Here is a 12,317-nt window from a genome sequence, read left to right on the forward strand (position 1 = left end):
ACACGCAGAAGTCTTGTGCTGTCAAGTAATTAAAGCTACTGTGATCTAAACATAAATGGATAACCACAATGAAGTCTCACTCAAGCTAGTACTTGCAAAATACAATTTGATTATTTAAATGCAGTCTCCTCAAAGTACTTTAAATTGTATGATTTCTCCCCTAAGTCCCTTTATAAAGTTGAAACAAGAAAGCTAAAAGTGAGGTGAAGCCAGGTAGGAAGTTGAAGGGGTTAATATTGCTGAAATAAGAAAAACATTTGAATATCACATTTTTAGAAAGTCAAAGGACATTAATAAATATTCTAAAAAACATGGGTTATTTAAATTAAAGTCCTATGCGAAAATTACTTCAAAGACCCTTTAACTGTAATTAATTATGTACCACGTGTATTAACTTCTCTAATTACCAATCATTTCACATGTTACCTCACGATCCTCATAACAACCCTGTTTTGTAGGTAAAGTACCTGAGACCCTGAAAGTTACTTACTCATTCACAAAGCTAGTCAGTTTACTTGACTATGTCAAGAATGATTCAAATGACAAGAAATAAAACTGTCAAAGATGGAGAAGCAAATAAGTTTAACGGAACCTCAGTGTAAGCATTTTTTCAGCCCCAAACAATAGGATCCTAAATTTAAACCTGGAATGGACCTTAGAAGTCATCTAGTCCAACCTCTCTCATTTTACAGATAAAGAAACTGAAACCTGATCCAAGGTCACAAGGTATAAAGTAATAATGCTGGGATTTGAACACAGGACCTTTGCTTCCAACTCCACAATCTTTCCATTGTACCATACCTTCCTCCATTGATCATAATGGTTACACAAAGTCATCAAGAAAAACTAAAATTATTTTTCATATCCAGATATCCACCAACTGGCAAAGAGTGTTCATTGTACACTCTCACATCCAGACTTCAGGTCTGAAGATTTCTTCCAGGCAGTGAGTTAGCTGCATCTGCCAGGGCTGACTCTTCTACCTCCCCAAATGCTAAATATCCCTGCAAGGAAGGGCAACAGAACCCAGAGTTCTTTGAGGTCTGCACAAGGCTCTGCTAGTCCCAGAACCCACTTTTCTCACACTCCCACAAATTCCTGTGCAAACACTGTTCTCTAGGGAAGCCCAGGCTTCCACGTTGCACACATTATATACCCCCTTTCACTCTTCTTGGACACAAACTGATCCCACATTCTCTTCGCTCTGTTGTCCTTCTCTTCCACTCCATCCACTCAAATACTTCTCCAAACCTGTTCACAGATATACCAAAGCGCCAGGACCTGTTAACACCCAGGCTTGATGATCAACATTAAAAGAAAGAATTGACTTTAAACAGTCTTAGAAGGGATAATTAACATTTGCTAACCCTTGAAGTTACATTGTATCCTCCCTGCATAGTTATTTGCTTTCCCTCAGAATTGTTAACTTTAACTGTAGGTTATGAATAGTTTCAATTGCAAAGTTTGTTTGTAAAGCAGTTGTTTGGAATTCCTAGCATATTTTCCCATAGAAACATCATTCTAAAAGGTTAGATTTTCTAGTCTATTAATCCATAATAATAGTCTACACTCACATGATACTTTAAAATTTATCACTTTACACTTGATCTCATCGTTTCTTCACAACCCCTTACAAGATATAGAGAGTATATTATTATCCCATTTTATAGATGAGGAAATAGAGCCAGAGAGGTTGTGACTTCCCCAGGGTCACTCTGGCCAGTAGTTCAATTCCAGGTCTTCTTACTCCTCACTCTAACAGCGTTCTTTATGTTTGATCTTATAAGGCATGAGCCTTGAATCTGGCAGGAAGACTGGTAATAAGTCCTAGGACTATAAGGAGTCCAATGGCAACTCCAAGCATCACCAGTATGGGAATTTTTTTGTGCTTAACTATGTATATTTGGTATAAGTTTTTGTTTTGTTTTGTTCTGTTTTTTTTTGTTTGTTTGTTTGTTTTATTTCGAGGGGGATGTGGGAGAGGGGGAAATTGGAGGGGAAAAAAAATAAGTACTCATTAATTGAAAGAAACAAAATTAAACCCAGAGATTATGTTAAGAAAGAGTATTAGCAGGCCAGAGTTCTGATGGCAATTGACATTCATGTGGATAGTGATCTCCAAGTCAAACACATCTTTTTACAGAAGTAGAGAAATGTGAGCTGACAAAAAGGGTTAAAATAAAAAGTTTGGACCCTTGGAACATTAACCTTCACTTATCTGGAACCTCTTCCCCACCACCATCCAGGAAAATAAACTTCAGTACCATGGTGCTGGTATAGTTTTATTATCCAATCTGGATGCTAATTTTAATAATGGAAAAAGTGTCTAGTATTTATAAAATTGGATCTTGCCGCATATAACTCTTTGTCTGTGCAGAACTCATCAGCATCTCTTTTTATTTTTTTTATTTTAATTATTTTTATTTTTTGCTTTTTGGTGAGGCAGTTGGGATTAAGTGACTTGCCCAGGGTCACACAGCTAGTAAGTGTCAGGTGTCTGAGGTCACATTTGAACTCAGGTCCTCCTGACTCCAAGACTGGAACTTTATCCACTGTACCACCTACCTGCCCCCAGCATCTCTTTTTTAAAGACAGATACCTTCTCTGTGAAATTTAGGACCACCCTGGGTGAGAGTGGGAGTTCTTTGTTAGCATTAAGAATAAGTTACCTTGAAGAAATTAAAGCTGTCTATAGTCATGTGAAAAAATACTCTAAATCACTATTGATTAGAGAATTGCAAATTAAAACAGCTCTTAGGTACTACCTCACACTTGTCAGATTGGCTAATATGACAGAAAAAGGAAAATGATAAATGTTGGAGACGATGTAGGAAAATTGGAACACTAATACATTGTTCGTGGAGTTGTTACTGCACCAAAAGAGAGAATAGAATAAAGGGGGGGGGGCGGGATAGGATTAAGGGAAATAAACTTAGTTTTTCACAACATGACTACTGTGGAAGTGTTTTGCATAGCTACACATGTATAACCTATATCAAGTTGCTTGCCTTCTCAATGAGGGTGGGTGGGGAAAGAGGAAGGGAGAAAATTTGGAACCCAAAGTTTTAAAAACAAATGTTAAAAAAAAAATTGTTTTCATATGCAACTGGGAAATAAGATATACAGGAAATGGGGTATAGAAATCTATTCTGCCCTACAGGAAAATTGAAGGGGAAGGGGATAAGGGGTGATGGGAGATAGAAGGGAGGGCAGATTAGGGGAAGCAGTATTCAGAAGGCGTGCCATCTTGGAGTAGGGGGAAGGACAAGATGGGGAGAAAATTTGGAACTCAAAATCTTGTGGAAGTAAATGTTGAAAACTAAAAATAAATTAATTTTTTTTAAAAAGTCACAATTTAACAAAAGATTTAGTAGCTTCCACGTTAAAGGAGCAAAGAGCTTAGAATATGATATTCTAGAAGACAAAGGAGCTAAGATTACAACCAAGAATAACCTACCTAGAAGAATTGATTATAGTCCTATGGAGCAGGAGCAAGGGGGAAAGGGAATGGATATTTAATGAAGAAAAGAACCTTCAAGTATTCCTGAGGAAAAGTTCAGAGCTGAATAGGAAATCTGAGATTCAAACATAAGACTCAAGAAAAGCATAAAAAAGTAAACATAAGTGAGAAACCATAAAGGACTTAATAAAATTAAACTCTTTACATTTCTATATGGGGAGATGATACATGCAATTTCTAGGAACTTTATCATCATTAGGGCAGTTATAAAGCATCTCCTTAGAGAGCATGTGTTTAAGTCTATTGTGTTGAGATGAGCTCAAAAAGGAAATTGGAAGATTGAGAAAGGGGTGCACTGGGAGTAGGGGGAAGGGAGAGGAAGAATAGGGAAAATTATCCGATATTAAAGAAATTTTTAAGGAAGAATTTTTACAGTGAAGGAGGAATGTACAATGCTTGAACCTTACTCTCATCTGAACTGGTTCAAAGAGGGGAGAATATATATTACACACAGTTGGGTACAGAAATTCATCTTACTCAATAGGAAAGTAGGAGGGAAAAGAGAAGAGAAAGAAGGATGGTAATAAGAGGGAGGGTAGATTAGGAGGGATTGGTCAGAAGCAAAATAGTCTTTTGAGGAAGGACCAGGGTAAAAAAAGAGGTGGATAAATAAAAGAGAATAGAATGGAGGGAAAAACACAGCAATCATAACTATGTATATAAATGGATGAACTTATCCATAAAATGGAAAAGGATAGCAGAATGGATTGAAAACCAGAATCCAGCATGTTGTTTATAAGAGACACACTCAAAACAGAAGGATACACAGAGTCAAAATAAGAGGCTGGAGCAGAATCTATTACGCTTCAGCTGAAGTAAAAAAGGCCGGGGTAGCAGTCATGATCTCAGCTAAAGCAAAAGCAAAAACAGACCTACTTTAAGATAATCAGGGGAACAACATTTTGCTAAAAGGTAGATTGGACAATGAATTAATTTCATTATTGAACATACATGGAACAAATGGCATAGCATCAAAATACTTGAAGGAAAAGTTAAGTGACTTACAAGAGGAAGTAGTAAAACTATACTAGTGGGGGACCCCTGGTCCCCTCAGACCCTTCGGTAAAGCTAACTGTACAATAATAATAAGAAAGAAGTTGAGATGAATAGAATTTTAGAAAAGTTAGATATGTAGAACTCTGGAGAATATTGAACAGGAACAGAAAGAAGTATAACTTTTTCTCTGTTGTACATGGCACCTTTACAAAAACTGACCATGTATTAGGGCATAAAAACTGTTGGGAAAACTTGAAAGTAGCATGGCAGAAATTAGACAGAGAGCATCTCACACCATACATATATAAAGATAGCTCAAAATGGGTACATGATTTAGACAATAAAGGGTGGTATCATAAGCAGTTAGAGGAGCATGGAAGAAATTACCTGTCAGACCCATACATGAGAAAGAGTTCATGACCAAGAGAGAGAGAAGTTTGTGGTAGTTAAAATGGATAATTTTGATTACATAAAATTAAAAAGGTTTTTGCACAAAGTCAGTGCAACCAAAATGGAGGGGGGAGAGCAGGGGAAAAATTACAACAAATTTCTTTTATAAAAGTCTTAGTTCTCAGATATGTAGAGAACGGAGCCAAATTTATAAAAAATAGGAGCCATTCCCCAATCGATACATGGTCAAGACATAAGAACAAGCAGTTTTCAAAGGAAAAAAATCTAAGCTATCAATGATCATATGAAAAAATGCTCTAGATCACTAATAATTAGAGAAATGAAAAGTAAAATAACTCTGAGGTACTATCTCACACCCATCAGATTGGCTAATATAACAGAAAAAGAAAATAACATGCTGGAGGGAATGTGGGAAAATAAGTACACAAATGCATTATTGTTGGAGTTGTGAACTAGGCTGACCATTCTGGAGAACAATTTAGAACTATGCCCAAAGGGCTATAAAACTCTTTATACCCTTTCACCCAGAAATACTGATACTAAGTCTATACCCCAAGGAAATTAAAAAAAAAAAAAAAGGGAGGGGGGAAGACCCATAGGTACAAACATATTTATAGCAGCTCTTTGTGTGGTGACAAAGAATTAGATACACAGCAATTGGAGAATGGCTAAACAAGTTTTGGTATGTGAATATACTGGAATACTATCGTGTTGAGTGTAAAAATGATGAAGGGTATGGTTTCATAAAAACTTGGAAAGACTTACATGAACTGATGCAAAGGGAAGTGAGCTGAAACAGCAGAACAATCTATGCAGTAATAGCAATTTGTAACAATAATCAACTGTGAAAGACTTAGTAACTCTAATCAATACAATGATCCACCAAAACTCCAAAGGACTCTGGATATAAAATTCTATCCACTTCCAGATAGAGAACAAATGGGCTCTGAGTGCAGATTGAAGCATATTTTTTCCTTTATTTTTCTTGCTTTTTAAAAACTTCAGATCATGACTATGCAGAAATATGTTTTGCATACCTTCACGTGTACAATGGGTATTGTATTTCTTGTCTTCCCAATGGGTGAGAGAGGGGGTGAAGAGAGGGAGAGAATTTGGAACTGAAAACAAAATTTTGTTAACAAGGATAAAGTATCCTTCTGATGTGTGGTACTGTCAACATTTTAAAGCTTCACACATGTTCTCTAGATTTTTCTCTGTACTTTTATGAAAGCCTTCACTCTATTAGATCATTTTAACTGAAAGATTCCCAGTGTAGCTGTAGAGTTCCTGAGCTCATTTATTATTCTTAAAATAGTTTGATGTAATCAGCTTGTGCTGAGGAATCTAAATATTTGAACTTTCAAAAAATGTCAATGCTTTTTATGTCATATAGAACTTAATTCATTGTGAGTGAACTAATTTCAGAGAATCTGGTCAGTTAACCTAAGTCATACATCCCAGAAGACCATAATATTTTAGATTCAGATCATAGTATCTGCTGATCTTGATCCTATACCATATCCTAATGGTGAAGCATGAATCTCAGAGAACAATAAGACGGTTAGCCATGTCAGTAGTATGTCTGGCTCCAAGAAATTGATTTGTACCGTATTTGTTAATGTTATAGGCTATCTTTACAGTGTGAATACGAGTTAAAATCAGGTGTTTGTATTTATTTAGGAAAAGTATTTAATGAAATTCAAAGACTAGTAACTGGGGATCCCCTGTGTTGGGTACGTGCTGTTTCAATTTGGAGAAGTCTTCTTGAACTGGAAGAAAATCTTCCACCTGAAGTGGCCAAACCCTCCAAAAGGAAGACAGGAGAAAATGAAAACATCATTACTAAGAAGTTAAAAATAGAACAAACGCGAGTGATGCCAGGGGATACAGAATGTCAGCTGCAAAAGCAAAAAAATGACAAGATAGAGGAGCATAAAGATCTGACAACTGAAAAAGAAAACTTTCAAGAAGAAAAGTCTGAAAATGATGGGGAGAAAGAAGTTGAGCATCACCAGGGCAAACTCACTTTCAGAGTTTCTTGTCGCTGTAGTGGAACAATTGCAAAAACATTTACCACAGAGGTAGGTCTTTCTGTCCTCCCCTCCTGTCTCCTCCTCCCCAGAAAGTTTCCTTTTTGAGGAAAAAATTAAATTAGATTTGAAGATAAGGTTTAATGTACACCTCTACATGTATACACATACATGTGTATGAATAAAAACAAAATTTATATGTACTTGCATATATATTTACATACATATATCTGTTTGCATTAAATTACTTAGCTTTTCTCCCCCTTGTTTAAGGGGAGGGAAAGTTATAAAATCCTAGGTAGTTAAACTATTTTTTTTCCAAGCCTAAGTGACTTACCTTTAATTCAAAGATATACTTCTTCGTATTTGAGAATCTTGATTTTAGAAGCCCAGCTTCATATCTTTTGAATGAATGAAAAAAAAAAAACATTTATTAAGCATTTTCTGTGTGCCAAGCACTGTGCTAAGTTCTGAGAATACAAATACAAAAGTGAAGATAGCCCCTGCCCTCAAAGAGCTTATACTCCAATATTGGAAGATAATAGAAATTCCTACGATATTGAGTAGAACAATTAATCCACTTTTAAAATCAGGTGTTTGAAGGCCCAGATAGCACAGAATCATTGACCAGGTGGTTGTAGGACTCTGACAACACAACATCAGTGTAGACATTCCACTCTAATTATGATACCTGGCAAAAATGTCAAAAAGGCTTCCAGAAGTAGAATATGGAGTGTGGGGAGGAGGAGGAAGATATGAGAAGGGTATGTGGTGGGAAGGCAGTTTGTGAGGAGATGGAAGCTGGCTGGAGCTGCCTGGACTTCATAGAGTGAGCCGCATGAAGTACTCAGTAGTCAGTGTGGCAGTCTCCCAGTGCCCAAGGACCTCACTTCCAGAGATGAAAGGAGTAGGTCTTCCATGGCATTGTCTCTCATCTTTTTGTAAGGCCAGGGAGGAAATAGCTGAGTAAAAATGTTATGCCTTCTAAAGCCTCAGAGACAGGGCCAAGATCTCTGACAGACAGGCACCATTTCAGATTATATTTAACAACTATTAATAGCACAAGAATCTCACAGTCTAGCCAACTTTTCTACATCCTGAGATACACAGATTTTCCCGCAGGAGTACTCTCAGGACCATACAACTTTTCTATCAATTCTTCTCCTTTAGCATGCTCCCCCCAAACCTCCATTCTAATAACCCTCTTTCTCTTTACAATATAATATCCATTCTTAATTACCGCTAGAAATTTTCTGCTAGAAAGTTGTATGTATTATTTATACAAGACATAAATTATTTACACAATAACTTAACAGCTAGGTGGCACAGTGAATAGAGCACTGGACTTAGAGTCAGGATAATCTGAATTCAGATCCTGCCTCAGATGCTTCCTTGCTATCTGACCCTAGGTGAGTCACTTAACCTCTTTCAACCTTAGTTTCCTCATCTGTAAAGTGGGGTTAATAATAATACCTACATAACAGGGTTGTTGTGAGGATAAAATGAGATATAAGATGAAAAATATTTTGCAACCCTTAAAAAACTATATAAATACTAGCTGTTATTGTATTATTATATTGATGATGGGAAAAGCACCTTGTATCATCTTTTTAATGCACTGGTGTTTCTTCCTATTAATTGTGATCTTTTGGAGGCCTTTTTGACATTTTTGCCAGGTATCATAATTAGAGTGGAATGTCTGCACTGATGTTGTGTTGTCAGAGTCCTAAAACCACCTGGTCAATGATTCTGTGCTATCTGGGCCTTCAAGCTAAACGACGTGCCAAATGTTAACTATTTGCTGCCTAACATTAGGACTGTGGAGAAGAGACAAAATTGTGTTACCTCTCCATACCTTGGGTTCTTACAAGAGTCAGTGGGAGAGAGGGCATGGTTTAGGGCCTGGTTGGTTGGTTGGTTGGTTGTTGTCCTTCGTTTTTGAAGAGGACCAAAATGACATCACTATATTAGAGTCAAGTTACAGCGTGTCCGACTGCGGCCGATCAGACCAAGGTGAGCTCAGAGTGTTCCAGCACAGGTCAGACACAAATAGTCCATGTCCACTGGGGCCTGGTAGGCAGCCAGAGAATGTTGTATATTTATGACCGCCAAATTGGATCAGTGGCACCACCTAGCCAATCCCTTAACGTATTCATGATAGATACAAATTATTAGAGCTGAACCAGGCATGTGGCAATTCCCATCACATTTTAGACATCCAGAGTTATCAGATTTTCCATGCTGCAATTTAGTCTTTCATGCATTCAGAAGCAAACCATCAGTATGGAAAAGACCACAGATTTAGAGCTAGAAGGAGCCTTGGAAATCACCTAGTTCAAACCTCTCGTTTTCCAGATGAAAAAACCACGTGGCCCCAAGAGCTTAAATGATCTGCCCCAGATCACCCAAGTAGTAAGTGGCCAAACTGAGATTAGAACTCAGGTTCTCTAACTCCAATACAGTGCTCATTCCACTGCTGCGTGCTGCCGCCATCATTCTTTCCCCAAGTAAATTCACAGTTCCTTTTTATATTCTGTAATGGAAAAAGGATGAGATATGGAGTGGGGAACCTGGATCAGAATTCAGCTTGTTACTCCCTGTGCAATCTTGGCCCCTTATGGTACTTTCAGGGCCTCAGTTTCCTAATATATCAAATGAGGGAGGTAGACGAGATGATCACCAGGTCCTTTACAGCTCAAAATCTTGAGATCTCTGATATATGAAAAAGTTTTGTTTGTGTGAACTGTGCTGCCTTGTGGGCGTAGCTTTCTACCAAGCCAAAAGACAAGGCTAATGCATCAAAATAAGCAGATTTGTAAGGGTTTGCTTTTGTGTGCTGGTTAAAGGAAGTACCCCGGTTAAAATCATTTCTTGAAGGAATTGTAAAAACTCCTGATAATTCATCAAATGATTAATTTGCTAGGTGAACAAAATTAATTTTGATTATGGCTTGTTAGATATAGCAGTTGCATTTGTGTGTGTGTGTGTGTGTGTGTGTGTGTGTGAATATGCAACTTTTGTTTTGGATAGGAAATGTTTTAGTATGATATATTTTCATCACATATTCCAACCTTTCTTATACATCTCATTAGTTTTTGGCTATATCTTTAAGCTAATATGTTCATTCATAAAAGTTTAATCTTTTTTCCTTTACTACTTTTCCAGGAGGTGGGAAGGGTAATTGGAATTGCTCTTATAAAGCAGTTTGGCTGGAAAGCAGATTTGAGAAACCCCAGTTTAGAGGTAATGAACATTTATAAAACTCTTTTTGCTACATTTTAAGTTTTATTTTTGAACTGACACTGTTGGGTAGTTTCATAATTTTATTTTCTGTTTTTTAGAATTTTTCTTAAAGAGCACAGCTATACAGAAGCAAAAAGTTGTTCTCATTAGCGACAGAGAATGTGGTTAACTTTGATGGTTTTCATTATAAAAGTTTCTCAATGATCTGTTTATTCACAGTGGGAGGGACTGGTTCTGGATCAATAGAATCCATTTGGAGTATTTATCACCCCCAATAGACATTAAGAAATGCTAGCTATAAGAAAAATCTTTTAGTATTGTTCTGACAGCATCAAATATAATAGGTCACAATTAGGCAACTTTTTATGTTTCATTAATTCAAAGGGTTATTTATTTGACACACCCCACTTAAAATGGAGTGATGTCTCACCCAACTAAAAACTTGTTCTTTGGACCAAGCCAGGGCATAGGCTACTGGTTATAGGAAGAGGAATCCTGTTTGGTGACATTTGGAAGGAAGGAATGTAAGGATTAGAGAGATGAGCAAATTATCCACATTAGCTCAGAAATAGGGCCTAAACAGAGTGTGATAGGAATAAAGTAAAGATAAAGGGAAACTGACAGATTGAAAAGAATGTTCCATTGAGTTTCAAATAGATTGTTAATTGTCCAGCAGGTATGGAGAAACCTCAAAATAGCCTGGGGATTTACATGTAGCCTGTGGCAGGCGCTGAGGAGCCATTTTAGCCCATAGCCTTGCAGAACCTCTTATGTAGGACTGTCCATCTGAGTTATGCAGAGATCTCCTTAAGGTAGATCATTCCAGAGCCCCCAAGCCACATTCATTCACTAAACATTTATTGAGACTTGGGTATGCATATAACTTCACACTATGTATATAGCTTGCATAACCTGATCATGTCAATCCTTTGCTAAATTACTTTCAGTGGTTCTGCACTGCTTACCAAAAGAAATAGAAACTGCTGATCCTGGCATTTAAGACTCTTTCTATGTAATCTTAATTCCAGCCTGCCTTCCCAGCTTTCTCTTATACAATTCACCTTCATGTACTCTGTCCCAACTAAATGAAATGAAGCTCCATTCCTTTTTCTCACCTTATCTTCTTCTGTCTCTATGCTTTTACTCATGTTATTTCTTTCCTCCACCCCTCATCTGGAATGGACTTTACTTTCTTCAGTTTCACTTGTCCGTGCCATTAAGGCCCAACATAGTCACTGTCTTACCTATGAAGTCTCCCCTGGTCCAGTTTACTGTGATGTCTCCCTTCACTGATTTCTCATAGCATTTGCCTAGACTTCTACTTTGTGCTTAACTACACTGCAAGGGAGAGTGACAGCTTTCTGTGTGTGTCCCCCTACTCCATTAGAATGTGCGCTCCTTAAGAACCAGATCTATGCCATATTTTTCTTTACGTCCCAGGTACCTAACATTTAGTAGGTGCCTTTTAAATCTTTGTTATACTGAATTGCTCCCACCTACACTGATACATGAATTTCTAACAGCATACGCTTTTTACCTATAAAATGGATGCATAGCATAACTGAAACCTTTACTTAAGAAAAAAAAATTGTGAGTAAGATTTTTCATTATACTATGTAACCCTGGAGACCTGAGACCTTCCTCTTAAAATATAGGTCTTATGGGCACAGAACTAAAGCGTTCAAGTTGCCACCCAAAAGCCCTAATAGTGGAGTTTTGTTTTTCAGTCTGATTTCTTGTTTATTCTTTCAGATATTTATACATCTAAATGACATTTACTCCGTGGTGGGGATTCCTGTTTTCAGGTAGATGCTTATGTTTTTGTGCTTCAGGATTTTTCTAAGTTTACTAATGTTTTTAAAGTCAACAACTTCATGTGTTTTGTTTGTAGCAAGGAAGGCTAATTTGATTAGATGGAGCTTAAGGCTTGATATTTCATGTTTTGTATATGCCTTTAAAATACTCTGGTAACATATAGTTTTTATTTTATCTATTATTTTAGGGTATAAAAATGTGGATAACAGAAAGCTATAAATTACATTGATGACATTGACAAATTATAGCTAGCTTCTGAAGTATTTTAAATTATTCATTAATTTAGAAAATTAAGACAGACT

The 12,317-nt window shown here is 36.9% G+C and overlaps 1 protein-coding gene across 3 annotated transcripts in view; it reads left to right on the plus strand.

Moving 5' to 3' along the window:
* Positions 1-12,317, plus strand: part of THUMPD2 (THUMP domain containing 2) — a 43,457-nt gene that overhangs the window by 8,705 nt on the left and 22,435 nt on the right. For 2 of the 3 annotated variants that reach the window (XM_027865365.1, XM_027865367.1), the window contains exons 3-5: positions 6,608-7,008; positions 10,123-10,200; positions 11,953-12,005. In XM_027865365.1, the coding sequence (XP_027721166.1) occupies positions 6,608-7,008; positions 10,123-10,200; positions 11,953-12,005 (532 nt within the window). The remainder of the gene's footprint in view (positions 1-6,607; positions 7,009-10,122; positions 10,201-11,952; positions 12,006-12,317) is intronic. The other variant, XM_027865366.1, reaches the window with a different exon arrangement.

This window comes from Vombatus ursinus, unplaced genomic scaffold (assembly GCF_900497805.2).
Source record: "Vombatus ursinus unplaced genomic scaffold, bare-nosed wombat genome assembly UNPS02014778.1, whole genome shotgun sequence".
NCBI lineage: Eukaryota > Metazoa > Chordata > Mammalia > Diprotodontia > Vombatidae > Vombatus > Vombatus ursinus.